Here is a 16,742-nt window from a genome sequence, read left to right on the forward strand (position 1 = left end):
TCACTTTTTCTGTCATTCATACACCTCTTCTTTTCTTTTCCTGTTATCTCCCTTCCAACACACATGATTCATATTACTTTAGTGGTTTAAAAAAATGTGTGATGCATGATATTGTGTGCTTAATTGCGATACAAAGGGTGAAACTTTAATGAAACCTCGGAGATTAGTTTGGCTGCGGCACTAGCAAAAGTGGAATACAGCAAATAACAACAGAACAAAACCCTAAAAATAGAGTTAAAATCCAACTGGGGCTCTCCAAACATGCGCTTATGCAGCTGACAGTTCCAACACATGCTGAGTGGAATCTGTGAATGCACACAAAAGCAAAGAGTCTTACTTACACGTAGAGATTAGAGCAAACATTAACCAGTTTTGCTAAATTTAGAGTGCAGGAAACGTTTTTTCCAAAATGTAGACTGATTTCAGTGCGTTGATGTTTTTTGTGTGTGTCATATTTCTGAATATACAATTGATTAAATGTTAGGTAAACTGCTCCACAGGTTTGGGGTCACGGCACTGTTTATTGTACTCACAGTAGAATATGCTAAGTACTTGTTCTCACCACATCTCATCACAAACACATTTTTAAAAATTCATTTAATTTTCTAAGCTGGAAAGCATTACTACTGTAATGACTTTGCTTTGCTTTGCTCTTAGTAAACAGGCTTGTTCTTTTCTCATCTAGTGCATGCAAAAAAACAAATAAACATTGTACCTAAAATGTGGAACAATCCCTTTGAAACTAATATTATTAATATATTTTTAAATTACTGAGTATAAAGTGCAGTTTCAAGGCAAATGAAACATGAATTAAAAAACATACTGTATCAGTAACTTTAATTCATTTGCCACCAGATTTCAATTAACCTACCAACTGCAACGTCTTCACAGCTCTGTGGTTGTCAGCTAACAGAAAGCGAGATGGGGTGATAGACCAATAGTTTGGCAGGAAGGATTTCATGTAAGATAAAGGCAGTCGGAGCGGATATAAGGGGTCGAAAATCACGGACGGGCAAAAAAACATGAAGAGAGGCACACATATACTGCACGCACACGTATGCACTTCTAAGATTATCGACATGAGCTGGCTGAGTGAACACACCAAATGCAGCAATACTGAGTCTGCAAACTTTCTCACTGTTCTCTCAGTTCTTCCCATCTTCCGCCTTCACACCTTCTCTCATTCTCTGCCTATTTTCACTCCTCGCTTTCTAAGCCTTAGCTTCAGTTATTTGAATAATGACTGCAAGTTGTCATTCATAAGTAGAACATGGAAGTTATGTGCTTGTGTGTGTACAGGAAATCAGTGTGTGGCTGTGAACCGAGAACAAATGTAAAACTATTATACTTCTTTTAAACATGAAACTGTCGCCTCTTTCTCACTCTCTCCCATCTCTCTCTGCGTCTCTCTTGCTGTGGTTTGTTGGACACTGTGTCAGTGCAGTTCATTTGTCTAACCATTGCCCTGTGAATGCAATATTACGTTCTCCTTTTGCGTTTGTTTCATGCATCACTTTCTACACATGTAACCTGTATGTACCTCAATGCAATTTTGTTACAGTGTGTATTACAGCTGATTACATCTTAAGTTGTTAATCAAACAAATCAATACATAAACTATGTCCACTAAAGGTTAAAGGCATTCGTTTTTGTTGATTATCATCGACCATACCACCTTCACGGTGTTCCACATAAACAGCAACCACAAGGTTTACAGGTTAGCTTTTGTTTGTCTTCTGTGTTGTTTATCTCTCTATATATATCATTCTGTTTTTTGTCATTTGACTATAATGAAAATATACAAGATTAAGCTCTTACGATATTACAAAGACACACTTGACAATCACATTTGAACAACAATTGGTGACAATAATGAGGACCTCCAACCTTCAGCAGAATTAGACACAAGGAAGCCAGTCGTCTACCCTGAATGGTGTGTGTTTTGGCTCGAGTAGTGAGGGAAAACATACACTGGGCAGGTTTGTAATGCCTCCAATCCTGAAGTAGAGCATAAGATGGCTGCAGAAAGGCACATTTGTTATAAATGTATTTGTTTAAAGAAAAACATGTGTTGTGTCATTAAAATTAATAGATGGAGCTGTTGATTACATAAAAAACCCTTCAATTCAAGCTAAAAATCTTAACTGCAAAAAGTTATGAAAGGTTATTTATGAAACGTTCCCTGTGGAGTTGTCTTGTAAACAAACAAATCTTTAGTGTTACACATAAAAACACATTTTGTTTATCCTTTAGGCTTAGCTAACCAGTTAAATGCATTTCCTTCCTCATAAAATATTTGCAGAGGTAATGTTTCAGTATTTTACATTCAGTAGTGTTAATTCCATATTTAATGGTTTCATTTTAATTTGTGGTTTATTGCTATATATCTTTATGTGCTACCTCAAGTATGAGAGGGAGAAAGAAAAACACGCAGGGTATAACTCAGCAGGAAAGCTGTTAAAAATGATATTTATGTACTCATATACATTTCAGTGCATGACTCTCAAGACATTTCTCAGTTCTTTGCAGAAAAATATGTGGGAATTCATGAAATGTTCAAACATACATGGAAATGCATTATATAAGGTAATACACAGTTTGTACATTTCTAACAAGCTTGATAGTCAACATCTGATATGGCCACATTTAATTAGCTTTAATCAGAACTCTCTTAGGCAAGCTTTCTTGTAATTTCTCAAAAAAGTCTCCAATAGTTCTCCAGGCGTAATTCCAAAGCTCTTTTTTGGATATTGGTTGTCTTTTGGTCCATTGTCTGTCAGGATGCAGCCCCAAAGTATGACCTCCTAAGTGTTTCACAGATTACCTAAATTTAAAGTTTGCATTTCAGTCCAGTTCTTGTGTAATTTTGGAATACATCAGCCTTTTCTCCCTGTTTCCTTTCCTTGAGAATGGCCTTGTGACTGAGACCATTTCTGATGAGGCTTCAACGGACAGCAGATGAATGAGCCGAAGTGCTGGAAGTGTCTCTCTCTTTCTTTAGGACATGACTTTCAAACACTATTCATCTGCTGTAGTTAGTGCTTTAGTCATGCCGTCTCTACGTTTGTCCTCCACTTGTCGAATTTCCCCAAAAAACATTTTAAGGACACACTGCACACTATGCCAAGTTTTCAGCTAATAGCACTTTGGGAATCATCTTGTTAGTGCACAAATATTATTTTATATTTGTCACACTGTGCTATTTTTGCCATTTTTACAGATTAAATTAAAGAAATAGGAACAAATGATGTGTTTTCGGAATAGACTGCTAGAAATTAATTGTCTACAAGATACAGTGGTTCTGTTTTGTTGTTATTTTTTGCAAAGTTATCTGTTATGTGTAGACACCACACTTGTTCATCTTATGAGTTAGGTGCATTTCTTATAGTTGAAGATCAGTGATACACAACTTAACAAACAGAAAACACTCTGTCAAAAGTCAGGTAAAAGGACTGGACTGAAAATATGTGAAAAAGGAGCCATAAAAATCCCCCTTCAGAAAGAAATCCTGGAAAACCTTTTCTCAAACCTCTTAAAAAATAAGAAAATTTGCCTTCTTGGAAGCAAAACATAAAGAAATAAGGGGTGGCTCAAGATTTTTGTAGAGTACTCTTTGTTTTCTAGGATTTCCCCACAAACTGTGCTAGGAAGTGTTATTTAACCCTATATTATTATTAAAACATATTAAAACATTTATTAAAACATACTGAAGGACTGTGTGAGATTGTTGTCTGCACCCAGGGTCACATAATGTCAAAGCTTTATTTTTCATGGGTCTCTGCTTTTTTTGTTTGTGTGTCGCAGATGGCTTTTTATTGAGGACAGTGCTGAAGAACAATTCTTACAGTCATGGGAAATAGTTTAAACAACATCTGTTATTTATGGCATATTTTTTCATAACAACGTGGATTCCAAATGGATTTGTACTTCACTAACTATGTAATATGTGCTCGTTGCAACCCAGTTTTGTCTGTTACAATGCAACTTAATGTGTATGCGCACTAGTGTTGATCACAGGCAGCTGCCAGCTGCCGTCTGCTATCTGTAATCAGTTTGATGGAACACACATTGTGTACTGAAGAAGTCACACACACACACACACACACGTCACTTAATCAGTCACATCACATTGCCCGAGTACTTAGGTCTGTCTGACCAGAAGTCACTTAACACTTAAAGTTAGTGTGTAGTCTGTCTCGAGAACTGGTGGGAAAAGGACAGGAAAAATGAAATGATAAATGAACAGGTGAGGTAGCTGTGAAGGATTGTGAAAGGGGAAGATAAAAGTAGGAGAAATTCAAGAAAAGGATACAAGGACTTCTGCTTTTCAGTGTGGTCAAGGCCTTCTACATTCAAGATCCAATAAATAAATATCCGGTGAGCATTCAAATAGAAAGCAAATGAAATCCTATATCCACAAGGCCCCTGCAGGCTTGTGAAGGACACAGCCGACTACTCGGTGTTACCTGAATCCTTCTTTGTCTCTCGGTGCGAAGCTCGGTTTTACCATTTTACAGTCTCCCCAGAGACCTGCGATTGAAACAGGTAACTGATTCATCCATCAACTTTTGATACTGTATGATTGCTATTCAGGTAAAAGGTAGTATCCATCCCAACCAGGACTAAAATTTGTTTTAGGAAATCAACAATGAAGACCCAAATAACTAAAAAACAACGTGACTGTATTATTTACCATATCTTAAAAAGAATTGGCTGTAATTACTTTACTTGTGGAACGAAATAGGGAGCATATATAAAATGACAATGGCGCGCACACACACACACACACACACACACACACACACACACACATAGAGTAACACTACCAACACTTCTGCCCAGTGTGTGGTCTTTTTATTTATAGTACAGAGAGCATAATGTGAGGGTTGCATTTGCTTATGTTAAAGGATATGGTAATTCCTAATAGTGTGGACCACCTAGTGCGCGTGACCGTGCATAACAAATAAAAGAAACAGGTACATTCTGTATTACAAGTGTGTCCAATTTAATTACAAGCTGGATGGATAAAAAAAGTTGCTGTCCTACTTATCGTTCCCATGCTCTCATTTAGTACAATATCCTATCATTTACTTTTAAAAGCGATGAAATGTATAAATTTAGTTTGTGTGATATAGCTTTGTCAGTAAACAAGAAGCACTGTTTTCTCACCTCACAGAGGATACAATGATGTGCTCTAAAACTGTCACCTGTAATGAATCTAAGTGTGTCGTGATGAACAGTGTCGAGGGGCTTGAGCGTATGGGGCTGCTGGATCCATGTAAATCACGTCAAAGAAGTCGAATACTAATAAACAATGTTGCCTGTACAGTCGGCAGTTCACTGTTCAAAGCAAGATGCTGTTTATTTCTGGAAAAGCACCATAATTTAAGTTTCATCTTCCTGCTGATTTGCAGTTTCATCAATTACAGTTTTTCTCAAATGCTAAAACACATGTCACAAACGTTACCACCAGGTCCCCCAATGTCCAAACACAACACCCTTCTCTAAAGCTACATAAACACAACCACACCTTCCCACTGCAAAACTCAAACTCCCACACCAAGAGAGCAGCTCGAAGCTGTCAAAACTGTAAACACTATACACAGCATTACACACTACAGCAAAACAATTGAAAACACAATGCTCAATTTGTGAGAAGGTTCTTTGGTTCATAACTGCCAATGCATATTTTTATAAACTGTACAGTAATGGATCGTCATAGAACCCTGCAGAGGATTAGGCATTTAGATTTGTGAGTTTCACATGAAGACTATAAATCTATAAAAACATCCTGCATGTACGTACACTACTGTAACACAACTCAATGCAAAAACAGAATCTATCGCACAAAAACAGTACTCTCGGAAACATGATCAGGGTGTGAAGTCTTTTTTATTGTCTACACGGTCTTTTTACAGTATTACACACAGTCACTGTGCGGCATCATGTCGCCGAGCTGCATTGGGCCACATCACCTCATCCACATCACAGGCTATATTGTCCCTTGCTAGGCACCGCGGGAAAAACGCCCTGGAATGGCGAATCCATCCCTGGAAGGCCTCCACTGGGATGTCAGCACAGGCCAGCTCCATTGCCCGTACGAGGTTCTCTCTTGTGTATGGCTGTCTGTCATACACCTTCCATCTCCATGATGAGAAGAACTCCTCTATAGGGTTCAGGAAAGGGGAGTAGGGTGGCAGACAGACGTTTAAAAAGTGGTCACTGTTGGTGGTGAACCACTCTCTGATTTGGTGTGTTTTGTGGAAGCGGACGTTGTCCCAAATGATCACATACATGTGATGTGCTAGCCTAGGATGGTGTTGTTGACGGTCCAGGAGGATGTCTTTTAGCTCCTCTAGGAAGGTGAGGAGACGTTGGGTGTTGTAAGACCCAAGGACAGCATGCCGGTGGACAAGCCCCTCCGTACCCATAGCTGCACAAAGAGTAATATTACCCCCCCGTTGGCCAGGAACCTCAGTGATGGCTCTTTGGCCAATGATGTTACGGCCTCTTCGCCTTCGTTTCTGGAGGTTGAAGCCAGCCTCATCCAGGAAGAGGTACTCATGGGGTCTGGCCATCGCGTCCAACTGCATTATCCTCTGTGAACATGGAAAAGCGTACAGGTGTTCAGAACGGTCAATCAGGTAGCACAGTATTGTCCAGAAGTAATGTAGGCCACTAAGCAACACAGTATGTCCACTAACTGTACTGTGGACATGGATGTATACGTACTTGCACATACTCGTAACGTTGTTCTATGTGTCGCGCAGAGTTGCGCTCAAAGGGAACCCTGTAGACCTGTTTCATCCTCATCTGTTGGCGCCGGAGAACTCGGTCTATTGTGGACACGCTGACAGCATCAATGTTCTCAAAGTTTACATTATCTGCAATGACTTTGTCTCTGATCTCTCGGAGTCTAATGCAGTTGTTCTCACGGACCATATCTGCAATGAGGGTTTCTTGTGCTGCTGTGAATATGGCAACCCTCCCACCTCTATGTGGCATCCTTTCAGCTCTAAAGAAAGAAACATGTGTTGTCAATTGACTGATTTATATGTAAAACTACATGTAAAGTAACAGACCACTTTCACAGGCCTGTAAAACTGTAGTGTGACAAAGAAAGCAATAGCGTACTATACCTGTTGTGTTGTCTAAATGCCTTGATAATGGTGGCCACGGTGAACCTACTCAGGTTTGGATGTACTCTTCGTCCCGCTTCAGCCATTGTCATGCCATGGCCAATGACATGATCAATTACTGTTGCTCGCATATCATCTGTTATGATGGTGCGAGGTTGTCTTCTTCTCCCACCTGGACCTTCTCCTCTCTCTTGTTGGCCTCCTTCTCTTCCTCCTCTACTCCGAACTCCTCTTCTTCTTAGGCCTTCACCTCTTCCTCCTCTGATCTCAACCCCTCTTCCTCTTTGGCCTGCAGCTCTTCTCCTTCCGCACGCTCGAATGCCTTCATCCATTGTGATTGTTTGGCATCTTCACCAAACTATGCTTTTATAGGTGGGGTCACATCATTAGCAACGGGTGTCTTCAATTTTGAGTCGTTGTGTGTAGTGACTGACGCAGGTGTGTTCCCTGTGTTCAAAGATTGGTGACTGTGGCAAGCATTTTGCATCACATGGGCTTTCATTTGAGAATATGAGCAGAGTTGTTTTGCAACATGTGTTTTAGCAAGGAAAAATGTGTTTAGATTTATGAGTACAGAGGGTTGTGTTTTGTGAATTGTGTCTTCATGTGACATGTGTTTATGGTACTGGAATATGGTGGCTACATTTAGTAAATGTGTTTAGACTACTGGTCATTTGGGTTACAGGATTGGCTTTTGTGTTTTAACATTTGAGAAAAACTGTATCTGCAATGACTTTGTCTCTGATCTCTCGGAGTCTAATGCAGTTGTTCTCACGGACCATATCTGCAATGAGGGTTTCTTGTGCCGCTGTGAATATGGCAACCCTCCCACCTCTATGTGGCATCCTTTCAGCTCTAAAGAAAGAAACATGTGTTGTCAATTGACTGATTTATATGTAAAACTACATGTAAAGTAACAGACCACTTTCACAGGCCTGTAAAACTGTAGTGTGACAAAGAAAGCAATAGCGTACTATACCTGTTGTGTTGTCTAAATGCCTTGATAATGGTGGCCACGGTGAACCTACTCAGGTTTGGATGTACTCTTCGTCCCGCTTCAGCCATTGTCATGCCATGGCCAATGACATGATCAATTACTGTTGCTCGCATATCATCTGTTATGATGGTGCGAGGTTGTCTTCTTCTCCCACCTGGACCTTCTCCTCTCTCTTGTTGGCCTCCTTCTCTTCCTCCTCTACTCTGAACTCCTCTTCTTCTTAGGCCTTCACCTCTTCCTCCTCTGATCTCAACCCCTCTTCCTCTTTGGCCTGCAGCTCTTCTCCTTCCGCACGCTCGAATGCCTTCATCCATTGTGATTGTTTGGCATCTTCACCAAACTATGCTTTTATAGGTGGGGTCACATCATTAGCAACGGGTGTCTTCAATTTTGAGTCGTTGTGTGTAGTGACTGACGCCAGGTGTGTTCCCTGTGTTCAAAGATTGGTGACTGTGGCAAGCATTTTGCATCACATGGGCTTTCATTTGAGAATATGAGCAGAGTTGTTTTGCAACATGTGTTTTAGCAAGGAAAAATGTGTTTAGATTTATGAGTACAGAGGGTTGTGTTTTGTGAATTGTGTCTTCATGTGACATGTGTTTATGGTACTGGAATATGGTGGCTACATTTAGTAAATGTGTTTAGACTACTGGTCATTTGGGTTACAGGATTGGCTTTTGTGTTTTAACATTTGAGAAAAACTGTAATAATTTCCAATATGCTGCGTGCTGCATGGATCATTTGCTTGTGTTAAGGAGCACATTTAACCACAAAGTAGCTGCTTTTATGCATCCATAGGTGGCTGTGTGTAAATGTGGAGTATGTTTATACATACACAATTTCAGTTCAATTCAGTTTTATTTAGATAGCACCAAATAAGAACAACAGTTACCTCAAGGCACTTCGACTTATTGTTCAGTATATTTTCTTTTCCCTGTAGAAAACAGAGTTAAGTAAGGGATTTAGATTCATGTCTTTATGTCTCGAGATCTTAAATAAAATAACCTAAATCATCTACCTTGACTGGTTTGGGTTAGACTTGATTAGAGAGGCAAAACAGGTAAAAACTGTGCATCTTTAAATCTTAAATAAAGTTAAGTAAAGATTTAGTTCACTAAATTCAAGCTTTGCTTTTGTGTGTGTTATTTTTTAATCAGTGTAATCACATTGCCAAGCCAACTTTATTTATAAAGCACTTTAAAAACAGCCAGCACTGACCAAAGTATTGAACATAAAATAAGAAATAATATAAATACTAAAAATAAAAATACAACAACAGTAATCAATATAGAACACCAACATCAAGACAAAATCAAAATAAGATATTAATAAAAACTGATTGTGAAATCACAGATTTCACTCCTAGAGAGTCAAAGTGAAAAGGAAAAAGTAACCAGCTAAGTTTAAAATCCAATTTTCCTTTGAAATTAAACAAATAAAAATCAAGGTTTTCAGGACTGACTTCAATAAAAGAACAAGACTGTTTGTATTTTCTTCTTACTGTGGATCTGTTATCCATATTATAGAATATACATTGTCCTTTTAAGTTGAGGAAAATGGCAGCATTGGTTATTTTTCTAAAAAATACATAGACACTACAGGTATGTACATTATAGTGTATAGTACCCATACAAATGATTAAATAAAGATTTGAGAACCTAATCCTAAAATTGTTAAGTTTTTTTTATTTTTTATTTTTTTTATTGCTGGTTTAATGAATTCACATTTTCTTCGTCAAATTACTTTTGTTTTATTGAGGATGTTTTTGCTCTCTACCTGCCTGAACATGATGACAATTTGAGGATGTAAAAAGTATCCAAATATGTCCTTACCACACGAATAATAAAACTATAACTTTTTATTAAAACTAAAACATAATCTACTAAAGGTATAGCTTCACCTTTTTACGATCTTTGATACTTGAGACATATAATAGATATAAGTATAGACTATATTTTGTGTTTCAAAAGACTTACATTCTTATATTTAATACTTACTATAGAATATATGATCATTCTTCCAGAGTTATGTAACCTACTTAAGGTGAAATAAAAGAGGGACACGAAACACTAAAGGCTTAAATGTTCCTGTTCAGTGTGTTAATGAAACGTGTGGCTCGACGTCTTGAGAATGAGTGCAGATCCGAACCTGGATATGACCAAAATCCAGTTTTCTCCTGCAGCAAAACTGTTAACAGTAACCCGAGGAGGGAGATTGGAGAAAAAGAATGAAAGCGGTAGTGTGGAGAATGAGGGGGAGCAAGAGATAAGGACGAGAGCGGCAGAGCAAGCAGAGAAGTGGCTTGTCAACCTCAGAGGAGACCTGGAGGAGAAAAAAAGAGAGAGAGAGAAGAGAGAAAAGAATACAAAAGAAGAGGATTGGAGAACAGGCAGAGACTGGATGTGGTAAGAGACACAGACTTCAAGGATGAGGGCAGAGTGAATGCTGGGAGAATGATGCAGATGAATGTAGGACAGGGGTGAGGAGGATGAAGGCTTTTAGAGGAATAAAAAAAAAATCAGTGAAAATATCAACGTACAGGAAGAATAAAGGGGTGGAAAGGGTGTTCACACCAGGGTCAAAAGAGGAGGAAGGTGTTGGGAGGACAGGAAGGGAAAAGTGAGAGTGAAGAATCGATACAGAAAATGCGGTTACAGCACAAGAAATGAAGTGAATGGTAGTGATTATTTACTGATTTAAAGACATTGTGTTCACCAAAAAATACATTTTAAACCATCCACCCATCGATTTTCTTCAGTTTTAAACCAGCTGGTCCAACTACATCATGTATCTTCATGTTTGAGCCTTGGCCGGCACGTCGGGTGTTTGTGACCTCACGCTACCCCATTTTCTTGAACATGTGTTAACTTCTTGAATTTATTTTTGAACTTTATTCTAGCCGCTGTTTTCATTTAACCTCGTGAAATTTTTCAAATCAATCTGCAAACACTTGAAGGATCTTTAAACTACATAAGCAATCACACTGTAAAGCTTCTTTGTCAATCAATTCCATTTCGGTGTACTTTATATTATAGCAGCACGGATGCACACAGAATCAGTTTTAAAAGCTTTTACGCAAGATGTCTTACGGCATTGCTCTGTCCAGAAGACAGAAACAAGCGTTCATGTTATATCAAGCAGCAGCTGACTGAAGCCAGTCCACACTGCATGTCAGATGGTCTGCTAGTTTGAAATCCACTCACCCTACATATTTATAATCCTGGATGGGAGCGCCAAGTCACTCAGGCAAAGTCAGTTTTATATATATTTGATGTCATTTTATAAACATCAACTTTACCACAATCTGTGCAGCATATTCCTTACCTGAATGGAGGTTCCACAAAAAGGAGAAAAACTTAAGAAAAATCTCTGGATTTTTCTAACCTGCTGTTTATGATTATTACTCGTCTATTTGTGGTATTTTCAGATTAATCAGGTTGTCAGAAAATGCATGCTATTATCCCTCTTTTTAAGTTACATTGTATCTCGGTCTTTCTCCTCCTCCACATGACAGCTGGCTTTTCAGTCTGCCTTTCAGTGTTCTGCCGTGCAGAATGGCCTTCACACATTTGATTTGTGATGTGCTCAGACACCATGTATTAAGAACTAGTTTTGAGAGCCTGTAAACCAGCTTTGATTTTTCAGAGGCCACAGTATCCTTAACTGCACTAACAGGGAAGGTATAAAAAGAACTGACCCCAGCTGCTTCACTATAGAACCATAACATTACTCTGACAGATAAAACAAATCGTTGCTGTGTATTCTGTGATGGATTATCTATCTCAAGCAAGTCTGAAGTTTCTGCAAGTTCTTTTTTTTTAAATTTGTGCAAATGCAGAAATGAGTGTACTCCTGATCCATAAGAATTAAGTGTGAAGTAATTATATATATTTTTTTATCAGCTTACACTAATTTCTTCTTCTTCTTATGATTCATTTTCTGAACATTGTTGGCAAGTTTTAAATGATAAACCTAATGCAACAAAAGCGGATTCACCTGTGATCACTGGCACCCCCGAAAGACTGATTATTTAAACAAAACCTGTAGTTTCAATTGCACAATGCAGAAGGATGCTGAAAGTTCAGTAACTAATGATAAATCATTCTAAATGTGACTGCAGCAGTTATCAAGAGGTAGACCAGGACACAGTCAATAATCAGAGCCACAGTCTCTCAAAAATGCTTTAGACTTGACAGTTTTAAGGATGTTGCATAACATCAACTTCAATGCACTGTATCTAAGAAAAAAAAATCTTTGCTTGCTCTTTGGCATAAAACTGCAAGATTAAACTTGCCATCTGCCTGGTGAATAGTGGGAGCTCATTCTTTGGTCAGATGAGACCAATATATTTGTGTGAACCTGGCCAGGACCACTACAGTGAGTAGTAGGAGTGTGATGATGTAGGACTGCATGAGTGATGATGAGATGACTCTCAATCTACAGAGCCTTGATAGAATTGGCATGTTCCAGCATGATAAAAATCCAAAGCACACTGCCAAAAATTCAGAGTTTCTAAAGAAGAAATGACTGAAATCTAAGCCCTGACTCAAACACCTTTGGGATATTTTAAAGAGAGCGGTAGATCAATAAAACTCCTCCAACAAAGTGAAGCTAAAAAAATCCGTCTGACAAAAGGCAGATTCATGCAACACTGTACTTCACTATTTCGAGAAGGGCAAAGTATTAAACCACAGTGGGATTTCACATGGGTCTGCTCACTTTTGTTGTCTGATGCATGGATGTCACAGTAAAATCTATGAAAAACTATGGAAAATAGGCATGTGTCATAAAGCAAACACATAAACAGCACGGCAACAGACTTCATCATATGTACGTACACACACACTGGCCACTTCGTTTAGATACATGAGTTCAACTGCTCATTAATGCAAATATCTCATCAGTCAATCAAATCACATGGCAGCAACGCAGTGCATTTAAGCATGTAGACATGGTCAGCACGGCCTACTGAAGATCAAACTGAGCATCAGAATGGGTAATTTAATTGACTTTGAATTAATTGACTTTCAATGTGGTTTGGTTGTTGTTGCCAGATGGGTTGCTCTGGTTTGCAGAAAATGGTCAGAAAAAAAGAGAATATCCAGTGAGCGGCAGCTCTCTTGGTGAACGGGCCTTGACCTTGCCAGAGGTCATAGGAGAATGGTCAGAATGGTCATTATAACCATGATATGCAGAACAGCATCTCTGAACACACAAAATATAGAACCTTGTAGCAGAAGACCACAACCAGGTGCCTCTACCATGGCCTTTTCAATTTTTCTAATTGTATTCTGCTCTGAAATCTTTCTTACATTAATTTATAACTATCATAATTAGTAATATATGTATCTATCTTTCTATACGAAGAAAATTCCATTCAACCTGAAGTTTTTAACCAGTTTTTTCTTGAAACTTAAGAGATTGCCACCCTTTTAAAGAGTGCTACACCCCTGTTGCATTGCTGGCTGTTAAGATAGTCTGCCCAGATAGAAGATACGTCGGTGGTGTGAATGTGTGTCTCATCTTGCTGAGTGAGTGCATGTACAAGTGTGAGAGAAAGGATGGTTGGAGGGAGTGGTGCAGATAATAAGCAGCTCTATCTGGAGGTGAGAGACGTGGAGGTGCAGAGGGAAGTGAAAGAGGATAGATGGATGGACTGGAGCTGCAGGATGAGTGTAGATAATGGCTAGACATAATTTCCGGCTGAAAAAGGAGGGAACGGGAACAGAGAGGAGTTAAAATGAAGGGAGAGACAAAGGTAAAGCCGAGGGAAGCATGCATGGAAAGATGGATGAAAATAAAGGATGGCAGGACATGGGTAAAGGGATGTGCGCAGATAATGGGCTCAGATCTCATGTCTGGAAGGAGGAGAGACAGATGGGAAGGTATGAATTGCATGCATGGAGGAGTGAAGCAATGAGTATGGATAATAAGCTTCATCTATGTCTGAAAGAGAGGTGAGGTTACAGAGATAAGCAAGAGGGACGGCACCATACCTGTGTGTCAGGAAGCTTGTACACACACTGATAGTGATGGTGTGTTTGTTTAGTGACAGTGGATGGGCTTCTGTCAGTTGTGGATCTTGTAGTGCCCTTTTGAATTTTGCACTCTTTATACCGTACGGACTCCAGAGTGTACTGTGCTGCTGTGAGCTGAATATATCTCCATCAGTGTCACTGAGGCAGATTCCTGCACGTCTTGTCCATGACAGATAAACTGATTCTGGTAAGTGTACTGTATGTAGTCTAGGTAATGGGCTTGATCTAATGTCTGCAGGAGAGGGGAGGAGAACAGAAGAGAGGAAAGAGAATGGAGACAGGAAGAAATGAATGTGCTGATAGGAAAGACTGAAGGGACGAGTTTAAAATATGGTTAGATGTGATGTCTGGAGACGGAAGGGAGGAGAGTGCTGCAAAGAGACAGGAGTGGATAGAGAAATGGAAGAGCTGAGCATAAATGATGAGATAGGTCTAATGTGTGGAGGAGTGGTGAGAGGACATGGTGGAGGCAAAGGAGCTGGATGGATGGTGGGACAGGGTACAAGGATGAATGTGGTGGCGAAGAGAGAGTGAGAAGACGAGATGGATAGATGGACAGTGGAGGGATGAGTGTAGATAATGGCTAAACCTAATGTCTAGAGGGCAGGCATCCATCTGACTGACCGAATTATAGTCCAGCTCACTTTCTACAGACTAATTACTGGAACAGAGGATTCTCTCCTATTCTTTCTCCCTCCGTGTCTTTTTCTCTTCTCTCGGTTTCAGTACCCGGGGTGATTTTTGAGGGCTTATGAGAGGGGAGGATACCAGTGCTGATAACACCTCTCTGTGCCTTATTTTACCCTTGTTAGCCACCTGTTTCAAGTGATATCGGCCCATTAAATGGACGAGATCACTTGGTATAACTCCCATGGATATTGCAAGGCATATTCCTCCACCAGCTCACCTCATTTAATGGTGTTTGTGCTCCACTGGTGAACAGAAACCATGTGCAAAGTGTTTCCACTCTAAAACAGCAGCAAAGTTATGCATAATTAGACAAGAAGGTTGGTGGAGGCTTAAAACAGTGACCTTTCTTTAGGGACATATTCATATCCTTGGTAGCTTTTATATGCACAGATGCTAGATGTCTCCTATACAATCTAGATTACTTTCTTTTTCTAAATTAAAGATCAGAATTCATGATAATTCCGGTCTATGAGTAGGCACAGGGGGCACCTACTAGCTATAACTCTGAGAGTGATTACAGCTGATTATGGCAATTCAGTAGGCTGATAATATTCAAAGTATGCATTAGCACAGATCCTCACACACCCTGTCTCATCTACCAGATGGCTTTCTAGCTTTCTAAGGAATATTCAGTTTGTTACCTGCCAACAACCTCTCTTATTTGCCCTATTTCACTCCTGCCTGCTCCCTTGACAACAATCTGTTTTCAAGCTCAATCTAAAGCAGAGGAAAAGCAATCTCCCTGACTTCTACTCTGATTGTTGGTGCCCTGGTTAACTCTTACACCTTGTATAAAAGTATATTTTCCTGGGACTGAATAAGTAAGGTGACAACAAGCTACTTACACTTTTCATGATCCTGTTGTACGCACTTAAAGTAAACTTTGATCAATTTTGGAAGCTTGCAGGTAAGCAGTGCCTGTAGACAACAATAAAACTGCCACCCATTTCTTTTGTTAGCTCTTGTGTTTAATAAACATAAGTACTAAAAAACAGGAAATGCTAGCATAAAGTCTTTTTATAGCCTGTAGTGCCACCAGAGCACCTTGAGTGAGCCTTGGCATAAATCCTACAAGTGTCTGAAGTTTATGGGGGACATAGATACAGTACAACTCTTTACAAGAAGTTCCATCATTCAGTGTTTTCACTGTGGAGAAATGGTGTCTTTGGCGAAACTGAATGTCCCACGCTGTTTAGTTAGATTGAGATTTAAGCCCTGGGATAGCTTTGGGATTTGCTTTGCATCATTTTAAGGCTTATCAGACTTATTTCATTTTGTTCCCTTTAGATTGAGCTATCATCTACCTGGAAGACTGAACATATTCACTCATTCAATGACATTTAGTGTGCCATCAAAGATATCCACTGTAGTTTAACCGTGTCATGGAAACACATCACACATGGGAGACTCGCTGCAGCACTCTGCTCTGCTTGTTGAGCACCATGTGAGTGATGACACATCTGACCGTATAATTTCCTTTGCACAGCAGACCACTACTGCAGTGTTGTTCCGCATCACTTATATTTAAGAACCTTGTAACAACAATTAGGTGATTATGCTCTTCATGTAGATTACTATATGGAACTACCTGCATATGCTACAGTCATTTGCATTTCACTCATCTAGATATGATTGGTGACCGCTTTCACTCAAAAATACAAAAACAACACAGTGCATCTTTGATGTGCTTTAGCAGCATTTGCATCTTTCCATCATTTCCCAAATTGCCAATAATTTTCAGAAATTAACTGCTTTTGTCAGTCTTGAAAGCTGATGAATTTTTTATTTTGCAGCATTTCAGCAGCATTAATGCTCGGCAAAGATTACAACAACTGGTTTCCAGCCATTAAACTGGTGACATAATGGTAAATGATGAGT

At 39.3% G+C, this 16,742-nt stretch overlaps 2 protein-coding genes across 3 annotated transcripts in view; one reads left to right on the forward strand and one right to left on the reverse strand.

Annotated features, from left to right (window-relative positions):
• Positions 1-16,742, forward strand: part of LOC146393616 (CUB and sushi domain-containing protein 1-like) — a 437,819-nt gene that overhangs the window by 45,369 nt on the left and 375,708 nt on the right. The window lies entirely within an intron of this gene.
• Positions 268-7,920, reverse strand: LOC146393617 (uncharacterized). Its single transcript, XM_084924808.1, has 4 exons — positions 7,140-7,920; positions 6,733-7,015; positions 6,329-6,599; positions 268-305 (listed from the first exon to the last, which is right to left on the reverse strand). The coding sequence occupies exons 1-4, from the start codon at positions 7,469-7,471 to the stop codon at positions 268-270; spliced, it is 924 nt and encodes a 307-aa protein (XP_084780934.1). The 5' UTR covers positions 7,472-7,920.

Source organism: Perissodus microlepis, chromosome 1 (assembly GCF_051167445.1).
Source record: "Perissodus microlepis isolate ML-2025 ecotype Zambia chromosome 1, ASM5116744v1, whole genome shotgun sequence".
NCBI lineage: Eukaryota > Metazoa > Chordata > Actinopteri > Cichliformes > Cichlidae > Perissodus > Perissodus microlepis.

What these genes read in the sequence shown, in the direction of transcription:
- LOC146393617 (XM_084924808.1), bottom strand. Translation starts at nt 7,471, where the DNA reads ATGGATGAAGGCATTCGAGCGTGCGGAAGGAGAAGAGCTGCAGGCCAA. An exon ending in AACGTTACGAGTATGTGCAA is followed by an intron (nt 6,600 to 6,732) that starts GTACGTATACAT and finishes CCATGTTCACAG; the next exon opens with AGGATAATGCAGTTGGACGC. An exon ending in AAAAGACATCCTCCTGGACC is followed by an intron (nt 306 to 6,328) that starts GTCAACAACACC and finishes GTGCATTCACAG; the next exon opens with ATTCCACTCAGCATGTGTTG.